Raw genomic sequence first — 13,015 nt, forward strand, 5'->3', positions numbered from 1 at the left:
TGCTCATTCTGTTTGTCACCAGCTGTGGTGCTCTGCTTTCACCAACTCTTAGTTTTATGTGAGAAGAACTCTTACAAATGGGCATAGACCTAAATGTGTGTAAAGAGTAAGTGCCTGGCGCATTATGTCTGCGTTACATAGCAACGGTGACAGCGGAGTCCTGAGGGAACTATTTTTGTTGGCGGAAGACAAATAAAATGCTTAAATTATCTATTTTGTCCTAATTTTTCAACATTTCTTAATCAGCCTTGCTTATTTAATTGTTGAACTGTTGTAATTGTCTTAATTGCTGTAATTGTCTTTGGCACTCGGCCTGCGGCCTCGTGCCTACGACCGAATCACAGCCGTGATGATATCAGAGTACAACATCACTCCCTCTCGTGTGATATTGCTTAATTATTACCAGCTGTGTTTAAAACTGACACCGTCCAGGGACATATCATACCATCAGGTGCCGTCTGGCCGTGTTATGAACTGATGCCATCCGTCCATGTATCATATTGCAGCAGCAGGTGCCGACCAGTCAAGATATGAACTGACCGCCCATCTGCATATCATACTGCTTTGAACAGTGGTTTTTGGCATCAGGTGTGTGATGCTGAAATCACTGACAAAGTGATGATATTTGATGACTTTGAAATGAGAACGAGCTGGTCCAACAGCTTCACAAAGACAGGGTTATCACTGGGGACAATAAGGCAACAAAATGCAATTGTGCAAAAGCAGCAGTCAAATGCATTGTATGTATGATATGTAAAGTATTAATCAAATAAACAATACAATGCTAAAACATATATGTACAGAGTGATGAATATGCTTAGATATTTACAGTGTGAGCACTAGTAACTGTGAAAAAAAGAAATGTAAAGCTTGGAAATGCAGAGGAAACTACTCAATGTATTATCAGATACAAACAGTACAACCAGCAGTATAAAAAGACCGTGTACAGTTAGACGTGTGTCTAACATATGTCCTAAAAAATGTGGCCTGAAGCCAACTTTCCAAACACCCAATCTTGCCTCCCATCATAACAGCAATACCAAGTGGGGAACTGATCAACACTTTTTCAGATCGTCTCTGACTGGCTCCATACAATCATCAGTTATAACGGCAGAAAGTCAAAATGCGACTGAACTGATGAAACTCTGAGAGCAAATAACACTGTCGTATATGTCAAAATAACACTGCTATCTTATAATATTTACATGTTGTTTCGGCCTGTAGTTTATGTTCAGTTTCAGCAGGAGTATGAAGAAAACAGCCACATCAAAACCATATATCCACACCATCTGGATTGTTTCAATATGACTTGTGTTGTCATTTGTTGCATTAATCTAACTACTTTTTGCCAATATAAGATGTTACCAGTCTAAAAGAAATGTTCAGCATCAGACTTAAATTGTTAACTTAGACTTAGACTGATTTCACGCCGCCGCCATGTTGGATTTAAAAAAAATCGAGAGGTGGGAAGTTTGCCCTGCCCACTGTTTACTGTATTGAAAATAGTAGTGTTTTGAGAGGGAGGCAGCAATGTCTTACTGTTGTGAAATCAGCGTATTGTTGCTGCTAAAGTCATTCTGTTGGTGCCAGTGGTACGTGTGGTTAATGTTCTCATCCCAAGTCGTCAGATATAATATATTGTCTGTGGCCTTTCATGTTTACATAATACATATTAGGTATCTCCTGTGTCTGCTGTTCATGTTCCAGGACACCGCAGCCAATGCCGGGATGTCAACAAACGCACATGGTTAGGCTTAGATAAATGCAAAATAGTTTGGCTCTACAGTCATGGGGAACTAAACACCGGGCTCCCAAGTTAAACCCATCCACCACCCCTCCCACTCACTCTATAGGGATTTTCCACCTCCTTACATCACATTGTAACCAACAGTATTTCAACCTGATACCGCTGATATGCATATCATACTGCTGCAACAGGTGCTGTCCAGCGGACCACCAGCCTATCAGAACACTGCGGCAGGTTCATCTAGCTGCATTACAAACAGTTTCCAGTATCAGACTATCATACCACAGCATAAGCAGCAGTATTTGACAACTACACAATGAAAACAGGCTAGTATGACCATGGGGCAAGAGGGGTCTGTGAGTATCACTGGCCGATTGGCTAGCTAGCTACTCCCACAGGTGCTTGTGGAGCTTTTCAGCTCTGAAAAAGCTGGAGCACATTTTTCAATTCGCCATAAATTTTTGTAAAACTGCCAATATTCAACATTTTCACAGTTGCCCTCAGGGCAGCTTGACTTATTGGCCCTCTCATGCTGGACTGACGGCAGGCCGGATGCTACAGTGACTCACATTCGCCTCCAGAGGTAGAAGTGGTATTACAAGACAGGACAGGCTGGCATTAGCTACTTAGTGTGCTAATTTGAGTAGATATCTCTGCAACACAATACATAGACATCTTTGACATACTGTCAACACTGTCACTTCATCACATGCTGTTGATAATGTTCATTTTTTGGAATTTAAATGTATGCCATATCTTACACATCGTCCCTTTAAGACACAGCCTCAGCAGAAGGTCTTATAAAAATTGCCCCTGGTTTCTTTTTGGATACTACAACTGAATGCTAAAAGCGTGGCCTGTAGCATCTTATGTGGCCTTGCTCTGACACAAGAGGGTAAGGTGAAAGCCTTAGCACTACTTTTGCTAGATTGTATAAGGCTAAACACTCAGACAGGATGAAAACATATTTGAGAAAATGTTTGGGTCTGCAGCCAGGTATCTTATTGAGTCAGCTGTTTAAGACAGCACAGCTTTCATCCTATCTGACAAAGAAATCAAGCAGATATATACTTCCCAAACTTGCTAGCTGTATTTCATTTTCCCAGAGGCCACCTAGACTGTTAACCTCTAAGCACTTGTTCTTTGAGTTACCAAAAGATCAAGGAAAAATGCAACCTAAAAACAAGAGCCATAATCATGTGCCACCACCACAGAGAATATGGGAATACAGGCTGTGCTTGCTCTCCACATTGAGATGTATCAGGAGTGTCCTGATTGCACAGAGTTTGCAGCTTGTCTCTCTGGGAGCAGTCACCTTCAGCATGGCCTGCTGTTGGCAGCTGCCTCCGGGCAGGACCCCTGGGCCAATCGACTCCCTTCTGCCTGAAGGCAGGCTTGGTTTTTTCTCTCGTTTTACTACCTAGAACTGCCAGCCAGCCTGTCAATCACCTTTAGGCCCCACTGTGCTGTCTGACCCACTGACACTCTTGCCATGGCAACGCAAATCCCGGTAGACCTAGCTGTCAAGAACAGGAATTCTCAGAAATATGAAAGACAAGAGTCTCTCTGTACACACATGGGATTTGTGCCTCAGACCAAGATGTCTTGGTCATATGAATAATGCACCCTTTCATTTACTTATTTATTAACTTACTGTGATTTTTTTTTGTTAAATGTTGTAATAATTAACTGTTAAAAAATATTGTAGTAACAAACTCATACTATAAAATAAAGATTTCATAATCCAATTGCCCCTAGAAAAATATGTTTAAGCTAGATTCAAAATTTTGCTTGAACAAAGGAAGCTGGGAGGAACACTTGGAAAAGCACAATGAGCTCTCTCTAGAATTAAAGTGGCAAACAGGACTGGTATTTGCTCAGGGTACTAGTTTCTCCAAACACCCTCAAACAATAGTCAGCATAAAAATCAGCAGCAGTACAGATGTAGTTCCCTCATGGTTACCTTTGTTTGAGAATGCAGAGGAGAGATTAGTTTAAATTTTGACCAAACATTGACCGCATTTATGCAGATCTATTGACTAAGCAATGGTGCCTTAAAATATAAGAAATGATTAAAGCAACACAGTGAAGTTTTTGAGCCCTCAAAATATATATCCAAGATCCTTGTGATGGTACATCAACTCACAATAGGTTGAATGACACCTCCGTAATTGCTTGAGAGCGTCTGTTTCACTTGCACTGGCACTATGCAGTTTCGGGTTTCGGGTTTGAACCCGGACACAAAAAAGACTACAAAATTTGGCTGCTTTACGGCATACGTCATATCCCCCTCTTCATCATATCCCCTTCCTCTCTTGAGAGTAACGTAGCCGAACTGAGGTGAATGAAGTTAGACGTGGTTGTCATGGCTGAAGCGACAAAGAAAAGGAAGAAGGTGAAGGTGTTGTCCGAGGAGACAAAGAAAAGAATACGGGAGAGCTTAATATTGGCCCGGCTTTCACAGGCTGGTGAGAGCTGAAAGAGGAGGAGAGATGCCCGGCCGATGGTGACCTGGCGCTGTTGCTGCTGTTACCCTCTACTTAGGAGACTCACTGTCTGCAGGTTGGCTGCCTCAGGTACATTTTAAGATAAAGTGTTATGCCAGGGCCACACCGCACGCGGAAGTGCTGCGAATAGCCCCAAAGCGCCGAGAAGCGAAGCCAGTTTCCTTTCGGTGCCCATGTTAACCGCGCAGCTCCGCGGCCGGCCATGCAGCGATTGTTTCGGCGTCTGGTCTATTTTCTATGTGTCAAGCCGGGCAGGAAGGCAAACAAAGGAACAACAACAGCATCCGGTCAATTTTCAGAATAAAACAAATTTCAAAATAAAACACCCCGTTTGACAAATGCGATGTATATATGTGTGTGTTTATATACATATTAGTTGGTGGTATCTAAACAGAGTGCGAGAGAGATGAACACACACACACACACAAGAAAGAGAGAGAGAGAGAGAGAGAGAGAGAGGGCCGGCTATAGGGGGTGGGGGTTGGGGCACACACACACAAACAGAGAGAGATACCCATGATGGAAAAACAGCCCCAAATGTGACGGAGACAACAACTGGGAGCAGAAGCGCTTGTTGACCGGTGTGGAGAAATGAGCGTCTGATGTGAATGGGCTCATGCAAGAATTTCGGTGCGCTTCGCAGCACTTCGTTGGCAGTGTGGCCCTAGGGTTAGCCTACATACAAACAGCTTTCATTTTAGTTTGTCTTTAACAGTTTACTGTTAGCACCGCGAGCGCGATGTGCTTGTGTCAACCGCAATCGTAAATCATAATAGCGGTGAATAAGAGACTGTGGACAGAGCAGATTGAAATATGGCTTTCTACATGCTGATCACATGTATTGATAAAGTATTGGCTTGGCTGGCAGAGGTTTTATCACTATTACTTACAGTAACAAGTAAGTGTGTGTGTGTGTGTGTGTGTGTGTGTGTGTGTGTGTGTGTGTGTGTGTGTGTGTGTGTGTGTGTGTGTGCGTGCGCACGTGCACGCTGTGAGGAGGAGATTATCCATATTGAGGTCAGCCCTGACATGCAGAGAGCAACTCATTTCTGAATAAATAAATAAAGCAATCGGCCTAATCATGTATGTACAAAATGCTATAAGTCTACTTTACCCGTTCTGAAGACATGATGATCGCGCATTACACGACCAGCTTCAGGAAGTTCACCGGTATCGCTGGCTTGTCAACAAATACACGTGCAGTTGTAACAGACAATACCGTTTTTCGTCTGTATGGGGGACCCCGTGAGGTAAAAAGCACAATCCTCCATTGTGTTGCTTTAAAATCCTTCCCTCAACTCTTAAAATTGCAACTGTTGGTTCCTGTAAAAGAGAATAAAGAAGAGAAATGTCATTGGTATCTTAGGGTTCCAATGAAAGCTCACTCACTCAACATTGTAAACTGCTATCATTCAGTGACACAAAATTTTAATGTAAAGTCTACTCTATGTCAAAATGACATAAAAACTTTATGTTCACTTGACCCAAAAACTCATCTCTTGTGAGCTTGACATCATTTTCTTATGTTAAGTCAACAATTTTTGAGTTTTTAGTTAATTTGACTGAAATGTATAAAGCAGATTTTACTTAATCAGATTGAAACCAATAAACCAATAAACAGCGTTGTGCACTTAACATATTGTGGCTTGTTGGTGCTAAATCGGAGGAGTTTCCCAGTATGCATTGTATGAGACAATGGGCTCTAGTTTCCCGGCGCAGCGCAGGGTGGCGAACCCTGCGCAGAGCTAGTTTCGAGCAGCGCAATCCAAGGCGCACTCAGTTTGGTAGTTTGTCAGACCAAGGTGTGCTGAGATGGGTGTGGCGGCGCAGCAGGGGGAGGTGTTGACAGATCCAGCTTGGCGCAGTGACAGTTTCGCGCTAAAAGCTCGCCAGCTGAAACCAGGTCTACTGTCAGCGCAGGCGGAGCGCAGCCGGTGTAAGCCGAAGTTTGGCTGACTGGCGGACAGTGCGCACACGTCACCAAAACCTCACAGGCAGGTTTCCAGAATATAAGGCACATTAACGATGCAATAAATACCCAAAAAAACACTATTCAATGCAGCTATCTGCAATCAGCAAATAAATGTATCTTTATATCGACTGTCCCGTCACATCTGATGTCAGATCAAAGGGGATTGGCACCATTTGGCACGCGTAATGGAAACCCAACCTGATTTGATTAACACAGCTGCAAACTAATGAGTTCGCATCCCTCTCAGACAACCACAAACGGCCACAGCATCAGATAGGGAGTATATATTCAGCATCTGTCATCTTAGAAAAGTCAAAAGAAAAGAAACAGAGTGAGACTGCAAGAGAGAAAGAGAGAGAGCGCACACGAGAGAAACACAACATTGATTTACAATTGTGGTGACCTAATCCCAGGCTACCTTTGCATCATCAGCCCGTGGAGGTCTGCTCGCAGTTCCGTATATTAGGACACTGCGAGCTTGGACCTCCCAGCCCAAAACATCAGTTTCTTCCTGGGAGAAGTTTGGCCGTCTGACGCTGCTGCTCTCTTCTGCCATGGCGAATTGAGTAAACTCACATTACACCTTCGTGCGGTGCATTTAAGGGCGAGGAGAGAGGCTCATTTGATTGGTGAAATCCACTCCACACCTTCTCTCCTCCCTCTTTCCGACTTGCGCAGGTAGGAGGGACGGAGGTGGGAAAGAGGAGTAGCTGCGCCAGGCGCACAGTGTGTCAAACTTGCAAAATCCGCCTGGCCACAACCAGTTGGCGAAGCGCAGGTGCGCTGTGCCCCTGCCTCGCCCGGTCTGCGAAACTAGAGCCCAATGTGTTTAAAGCAAAGAAAACTGTTTAAAAGTGTTCTAAATCACTCACGTTACCCATTATGCAGTGATTAATTTTTATGTATTTCACAATCGTTCTAATGGGTTACAGTTAATGTTGTGGTAAGACATTTTGCACAATGACTTAAGTCGTATACACAGTTATTTAGCGTAAATGAGTGTCTAACGTGAAGTTGTGTCAACCTGATCTCACAGAAATACATGAAATGACCACGACCTCTTAACACCGCATTCCGTGGTGGCAGCACATAATGGGTTGAAATTCCGTGCTGGTACCACGGAAACAATGCCAATGTAAAGTCAATTAGGATCCTTTCTCGTGGTGGACACATGGATTCCCTGATTCTAGAGAACTTGCTAAAATATCTGAAATTAACCATCATTCCTACTTTCCTTCCTTTTGTTGCTGAGTTATACGCCTTCAAACATGCACTGAGGTCAAGGTTCAAAGGTCAATGGCTCAAAGCAGGAGCCATGTAGAATCTTCATACTGACATATGTTACTTTCCAGGTTGAGACCTTTCCAACGATGTATTTGGTTTAGCTCTACGACAAAGTTTTGATTTTTTAATTTTTTTGGACACAAGCCATGCCAGGTCTAGTTTCAGAGAGCACTTTGAAGGCCCAGTGTATAAAATGATTTTCTTGTTTCTTTGCTTGTTTTTTTTTCTTATAGTTATTAAAATGAGTCATCAATACTGAATACTACTAAAAAGTAAACTAATAATAACAATAATGAAATAAGCAAAAATAATATTAAAATTATATTGCTGGTTCTGTGGCGCTGGTTCTGTGGCACTGGCTTGGGCTCCACTCTCCCCTGGTGGAGTGGAGGGTGGCTGGGTTGCCGCCTCCTGGTGCGGACGGCTCCATGTGATGGTGTTTTCTCTCTGGTTCTTCCGTGCTCAGCCTTATTTTTCTCTTCTTATTTATTTATTTATTTATTAGTGGCTTTTGGATTCGGTTACGGCAGATGGACGGCAATTTGAAATGGAATGAAGCCCACAGACGGCAGACAGTAGCTACAAAACAGTAGTGGAACGCGCCCCATCTGCCCAGAGCACAATGCTTTTAAAGCCCTACGCTATCAAAAGCTGGCAATATACATTTATTTTATTTTATGGCCTTGACATTAACCTGTCATATTGCTACGTTATCAAGGACACTTTCGTGTTTTTGTTTATATACAGGAATGTTAAAGATATCATTGAGGAAAACGAGGTTGACGTGACATTTTTGAATCAGGGAAACCGTGTGGACACCACGAGAAAGGATCCTAATTGACTATACATTGGCATTGTTTCCATGGTACTGGCACGTAATTTCAACCCATTACGTGCTGCCACCACGGAATGCGGTGTTAAGAGGTCGTGGTCATTTCACGTATTTCTGTGAGATCAGGTTGAATTGTGCTGAAGTGAAATAAAGAGCACTTCCTGGGTCAGAGTTCATCTCTTTGCCCTATTCCAGCAATTGAGGAACCTAAACCTTCCACAATGTATTTTTATAGTTCAATGAAGTTAAAAAAACAAAAAAACAAAACAGTTTTGATGTGTACTCAATGTTTCCTTTTTTCATATGACAATCAAATGCTCAAACATCAAAAAGAAGTTATTTTAAACTGACATAAAATTCCTGTGAGACAAGGGTCATGTGACACATCTGTTTAGTGTCTGGTGTACTCAAAACTTGTGTTACTGTATTGTACTAACCTAAAGGTTTTGAGTGCAAGCTGTTTCCAAATAAATTAATAAATTACTAAATAAATAAGTTGACTGAATGAATGGGGGTTAACAGTGTACCTGTGTTTTTTTGTTCCGAAAATGTCTGACTTCATAAAAAAAAAAAGTATACGGTAAAACCCCAAAGTTTTCCCTTGGGGAAACTATTTGTTGTTGGAAGAAAAGGTAATAGTGGTTATGCTAGTAGCTATGCTAGCATCCATATACTGTATAAATAATGGGCACAGTTTCCATGACATCACTCATTGGTTTGTGGACTCCCCTTTCGAAGCCTTGAGTTTAGAATTTCAGCCGTTGCCATCTTGCTGTTTTGAAGGTAGAAGTGGCCATATTTGGGCAAGAGGGTGGCCCGCCCTTAATGCGTATCTTTAAGCGATAGATAGATAGATCCTTTGTTGTCATTGTGTGTTGTACAATGAAACTTTGCTCGAGCAATCCAGTTAGTAGCATATGAATAATATGAATAAATTGTAAACAGGTGAGTTTTAGAAGGTTGTCGGACCAAGTATGAAGCGTGGACTGGTAGCACTGTTGAGGTGCCCCTGAGCAAGGTACTGAACCCCCAACTGCTCAGGGCACCTGTCCAAGGCAGCCCCCTCCCCCCACACTCTGACACCTGTCCTGTTTGTGCTTGTGCATGTATTTGACAACATTGAAAAAAATAATACAGTATATCTCCTTTCTTATCTTATTAATTCATTCAGCATTGGCTCTTTGTCTTCATCGGGGGACCTGTGTCCCAGTTTAAGAACCACTGCACTAACCAGTCCATTTCTTCAGTAGTAGCTTAAATGTTTCTCTGTCTTCCACCTTGTCTTGCAGGTCATCCTCATCCTGACCAAGTACTACCATGCTGACTCCACCAAGGTGCTGGAGAGCTCACTGTGGAGGTAGGCCAACCATTTACACCATGTTTGCTGTTGTTGGAAGTATTTATGTCATGTCTGTCCTCAGACTCATGCAAACCTTTCATCAGTAAGCAGCTTCCCTTAGCAGTGAGGTTATTGTAGGTCTCTGTTATCTCTCTGGGCTTCTGCAAGGAGTGATAAAGAGTGCTAGGGCACACAAAAGATCAGCAGGCAGCTACAGATAAAGTGGGGGACCAGAGAGTGTTGAGGCCAGAGCAGGAATCTGTTTGGGCAGATAGCATATCAGTGTGGTGCAAGGCAGGACGGCAGGCACTGGCAGTGCCAGGGAAAGGGGTCAAGTCTGGCTGGCAGAGCCTTCTCTGTTTAACAGAGCTGTCTTTGCCAAAACACTTCATGCCTCCCTTGCTCAGAAAAGCACTCCACTTCCACTCCACTTAACAGCAAGTGTATCTTGTGTTCTTACATACAGTATTCTCATTGAACATTCATTTTCCCTTTATTCTACATCCACTCCCTGCCAGCTCCTGGAGTACTGCTTTGTGGTTGAGCTCGACCTTCTCTAGATAAGGGTGTGGAGGAAACTTAATGATATTTAAATATCCTAATAAAAACTTAAAAATAGACAAGACAGGGCTCATAACACTGGCTAAAATTAGCCTTCTGGAAGGCATTTGCACATAGCACAAATGTATCTGATGGTGGTACTTAATTTGTGCCATTCACCTCACTGAGCGCTCCATGACTTCAAAGCTTAAGCCTCTCATTAGCTCTGACTGCCTGTCTCCCTGTAGGACAGATATGAATAATGTACATATTTTTCTTCTTCCCCCGTTGATGTTTTAATTGTTGCAGTGTATGAGTAATGCTGCAGATTCACCACTGGACAACCCACCCCCCCAAAATACACCAAATGGTTGACTTGAATCTAAATTGGCAGAGACAGAAAAATCTGGCTGGCTGCCTGTTGGCATCATTGTCCCAAAGCAGAAATTACCATGAAATTAGCATGTTTCCAAGAGGACCTCTGACCACATCTTGGTAGGTATTATGTGTGGGGTGTACCTCAGTACCTTGTAGCTGTCAGCGTGGCGTGGTGTGTGGACAATCACAATCCACTGGCCTGTAGGCTTTGAAGTCCCAGGGCTGTAGGATCAAACAACACAGATGGAGGAAGATTAATGAGTTTGCTGTCTTGCCCTGTCAGGTGGCATAGATCAACATGCCAGGTTTCCCACAGGAGACACTTAACAGCACAGAGAAGGGAAAAGTTTTTCAGGGCAGCTGAGGTAATGAACTTGGCCCTCTTAGATCAGCAGTGTTCTGAAGAGGCTTGTCCTGTGTCAATGAGTAAAGCTCACAATCTGTCCTCACAACTGAGATACAATAACTGTTACTGATCCAATCCCCTGGGTATCAGCCAGTTAGTGTCTCTCTTGCCTCTGTGTGCTAAACCACCATAAACATTTATTTTTGATGGAGTTTCAGTGTTTGACGATTGTCTTTTCCTTGCAAAAAGGAATCCAAACCAGTGATCACTGGGGGGTAGAGGTTTTGTATGTCCAGCGCTTCTTTGGCTTGTATGTTGATAAGTAAGAGTTCCTACATGCAGCAGTCATGTTGGTTATAGCTGCTCCTGCTCTATGTACATATATACCCTTATTACATGAAAATACCACAATTTTTTGGAATACTAAAAAAAGTTGGAAACTTGGAGACTTCACCAGACCATGACAGTATCGTTCATTTAGTCACACAATAACAACTAGGGTTGAGCCAAATACTCAGAAAAAACAAGTCTCCAGTACAGATAATGTACTTTTTAGAAGTGCAAGTTTCAACCAAATAAAATGTATCAATATTTGCACTTTTGATGAAGGAACATCTTTATTTGGGTAGCTGTGGTCAAAAATTATCTGGGGCCTTATTTACAACCATTGCATATGCACAACAAAGGCTTGAAATGTGCATACTCCACTTTCTAAGCATGAAAAGGGATTTATTAAGAAAAACTTAACCAGGACATGTATGTAAATTTAGGGAAACTCTGACTACTGCGTACCCACATTTTGGAGATGAGAAATTGGTTACACAGATGGTGAGGTGGTGAATTAGTCAGATGAAAAATTAGATTCACCTCATATTACAGTTTTGTTATAGATCCACTTCATAAACATTCAAATGCAGCAGTGTTATTTGTGTTTGTGACAGGAGCCATAACTTTTCCATAAGCACCTTTTGATTGTAATATGTCACCTTAAATTTAAAATCAAATCCTGCTCAGTATTTTATTAGAGCTGTCTCACCATCACATTGCCCACCACCAGAGTGCAGAGGAGAGGGTTGGGGATGGACTGTATGCTGCTGACACTCATGGTCAGCAGCATAAAACACAGCTGAATGATACCAGGCTGTGGCAGGTGACAGGAGACAGGAAAGTAGGGCTTTCCTTTACCTGATAATAAGTGTGAATATACTGAGTCATTTTCACCTCAACCATGTTAAGCAGGCTAACTGATGAAATTAACATCCTTGGTTGTAGAAATCTAAGAATACATCAAACAGCATTAAATAATTGCAGTAATGTGCGTCAACATAGTCAACAGTTTAGTTTTCAGATAGCTTTGTGTGTAAAATGGCTGCAGGGAACTCGAGTGCGCGGTCAGGTGCACAGAGCGCACTGGAGACACTGTGGTACTCTTATTTCTCACTCAGCACATCTTCACCACTTGCACATATGGATTGTGTAAATTCAGCATCATTAGATATCAGGGTACTTTTTTTTGTTTTTTTTAGATCTAACCTTTTTTTTTTTATCAAAGAAAAAGTCCTGTTTGATGAAGTCACTGCATTAAAAGCAGCAACATGTATCCACTTGCTGCCTTTCTTTAGGTTGGGACCTCACTACCCACCAAACTATAGGCTATGTGCTTTCTAACCTCCAGCTCACCCACAAGCACCTCGATGTGCTACGTCAGGAATAATTGTTTTCTTGGTTTTCCTCTCGGTCATTGCCATGATTTACAGTAAAGAACTACTGATCAGCCGGCTCATGTCTATGCATTAGCATTAATGAGCTGCTTTGCACTGATTATTTATGGATGAATGTGGGTGTGTAGAGGGTGAGATATGAGGCTGGTACACATTTGGACAATTCCAAGTTGATTTGGGATTATGAATGAAATTGCATGCTGGTAAGCGTACACATGGTTTAATAAATCAGAATATCTTTGGGCATATGTACATTTCCTCATTTGTACATTTGTACATTTAGTGTGGATTCTCTAAAGAGTTTAAAATAATAAAACAACTTCTGATCAATCCACTATCAATTGAGAAA

General features: G+C 42.3%; 1 protein-coding gene across 3 annotated transcripts in view; it reads left to right on the top strand.

The window, feature by feature from the left end:
- The window catches only part of sorcs2 (sortilin-related VPS10 domain containing receptor 2), a 1,110,317-nt gene that overhangs the window by 251,562 nt on the left and 845,740 nt on the right, over window positions 1–13,015 (top strand). For all 3 annotated transcript variants that reach the window (XM_049568808.1, XM_049568804.1, XM_049568807.1), the window contains exon 2: window positions 9,632–9,699. In XM_049568808.1, the coding sequence (XP_049424765.1) occupies window positions 9,632–9,699 (68 nt within the window). The remainder of the gene's footprint in view (window positions 1–9,631; window positions 9,700–13,015) is intronic.

The sequence above is a fragment of the Epinephelus fuscoguttatus genome, linkage group LG23 (assembly GCF_011397635.1).
Source record: "Epinephelus fuscoguttatus linkage group LG23, E.fuscoguttatus.final_Chr_v1".
Classification (NCBI taxonomy): Eukaryota; Metazoa; Chordata; class Actinopteri; order Perciformes; family Serranidae; genus Epinephelus; species Epinephelus fuscoguttatus.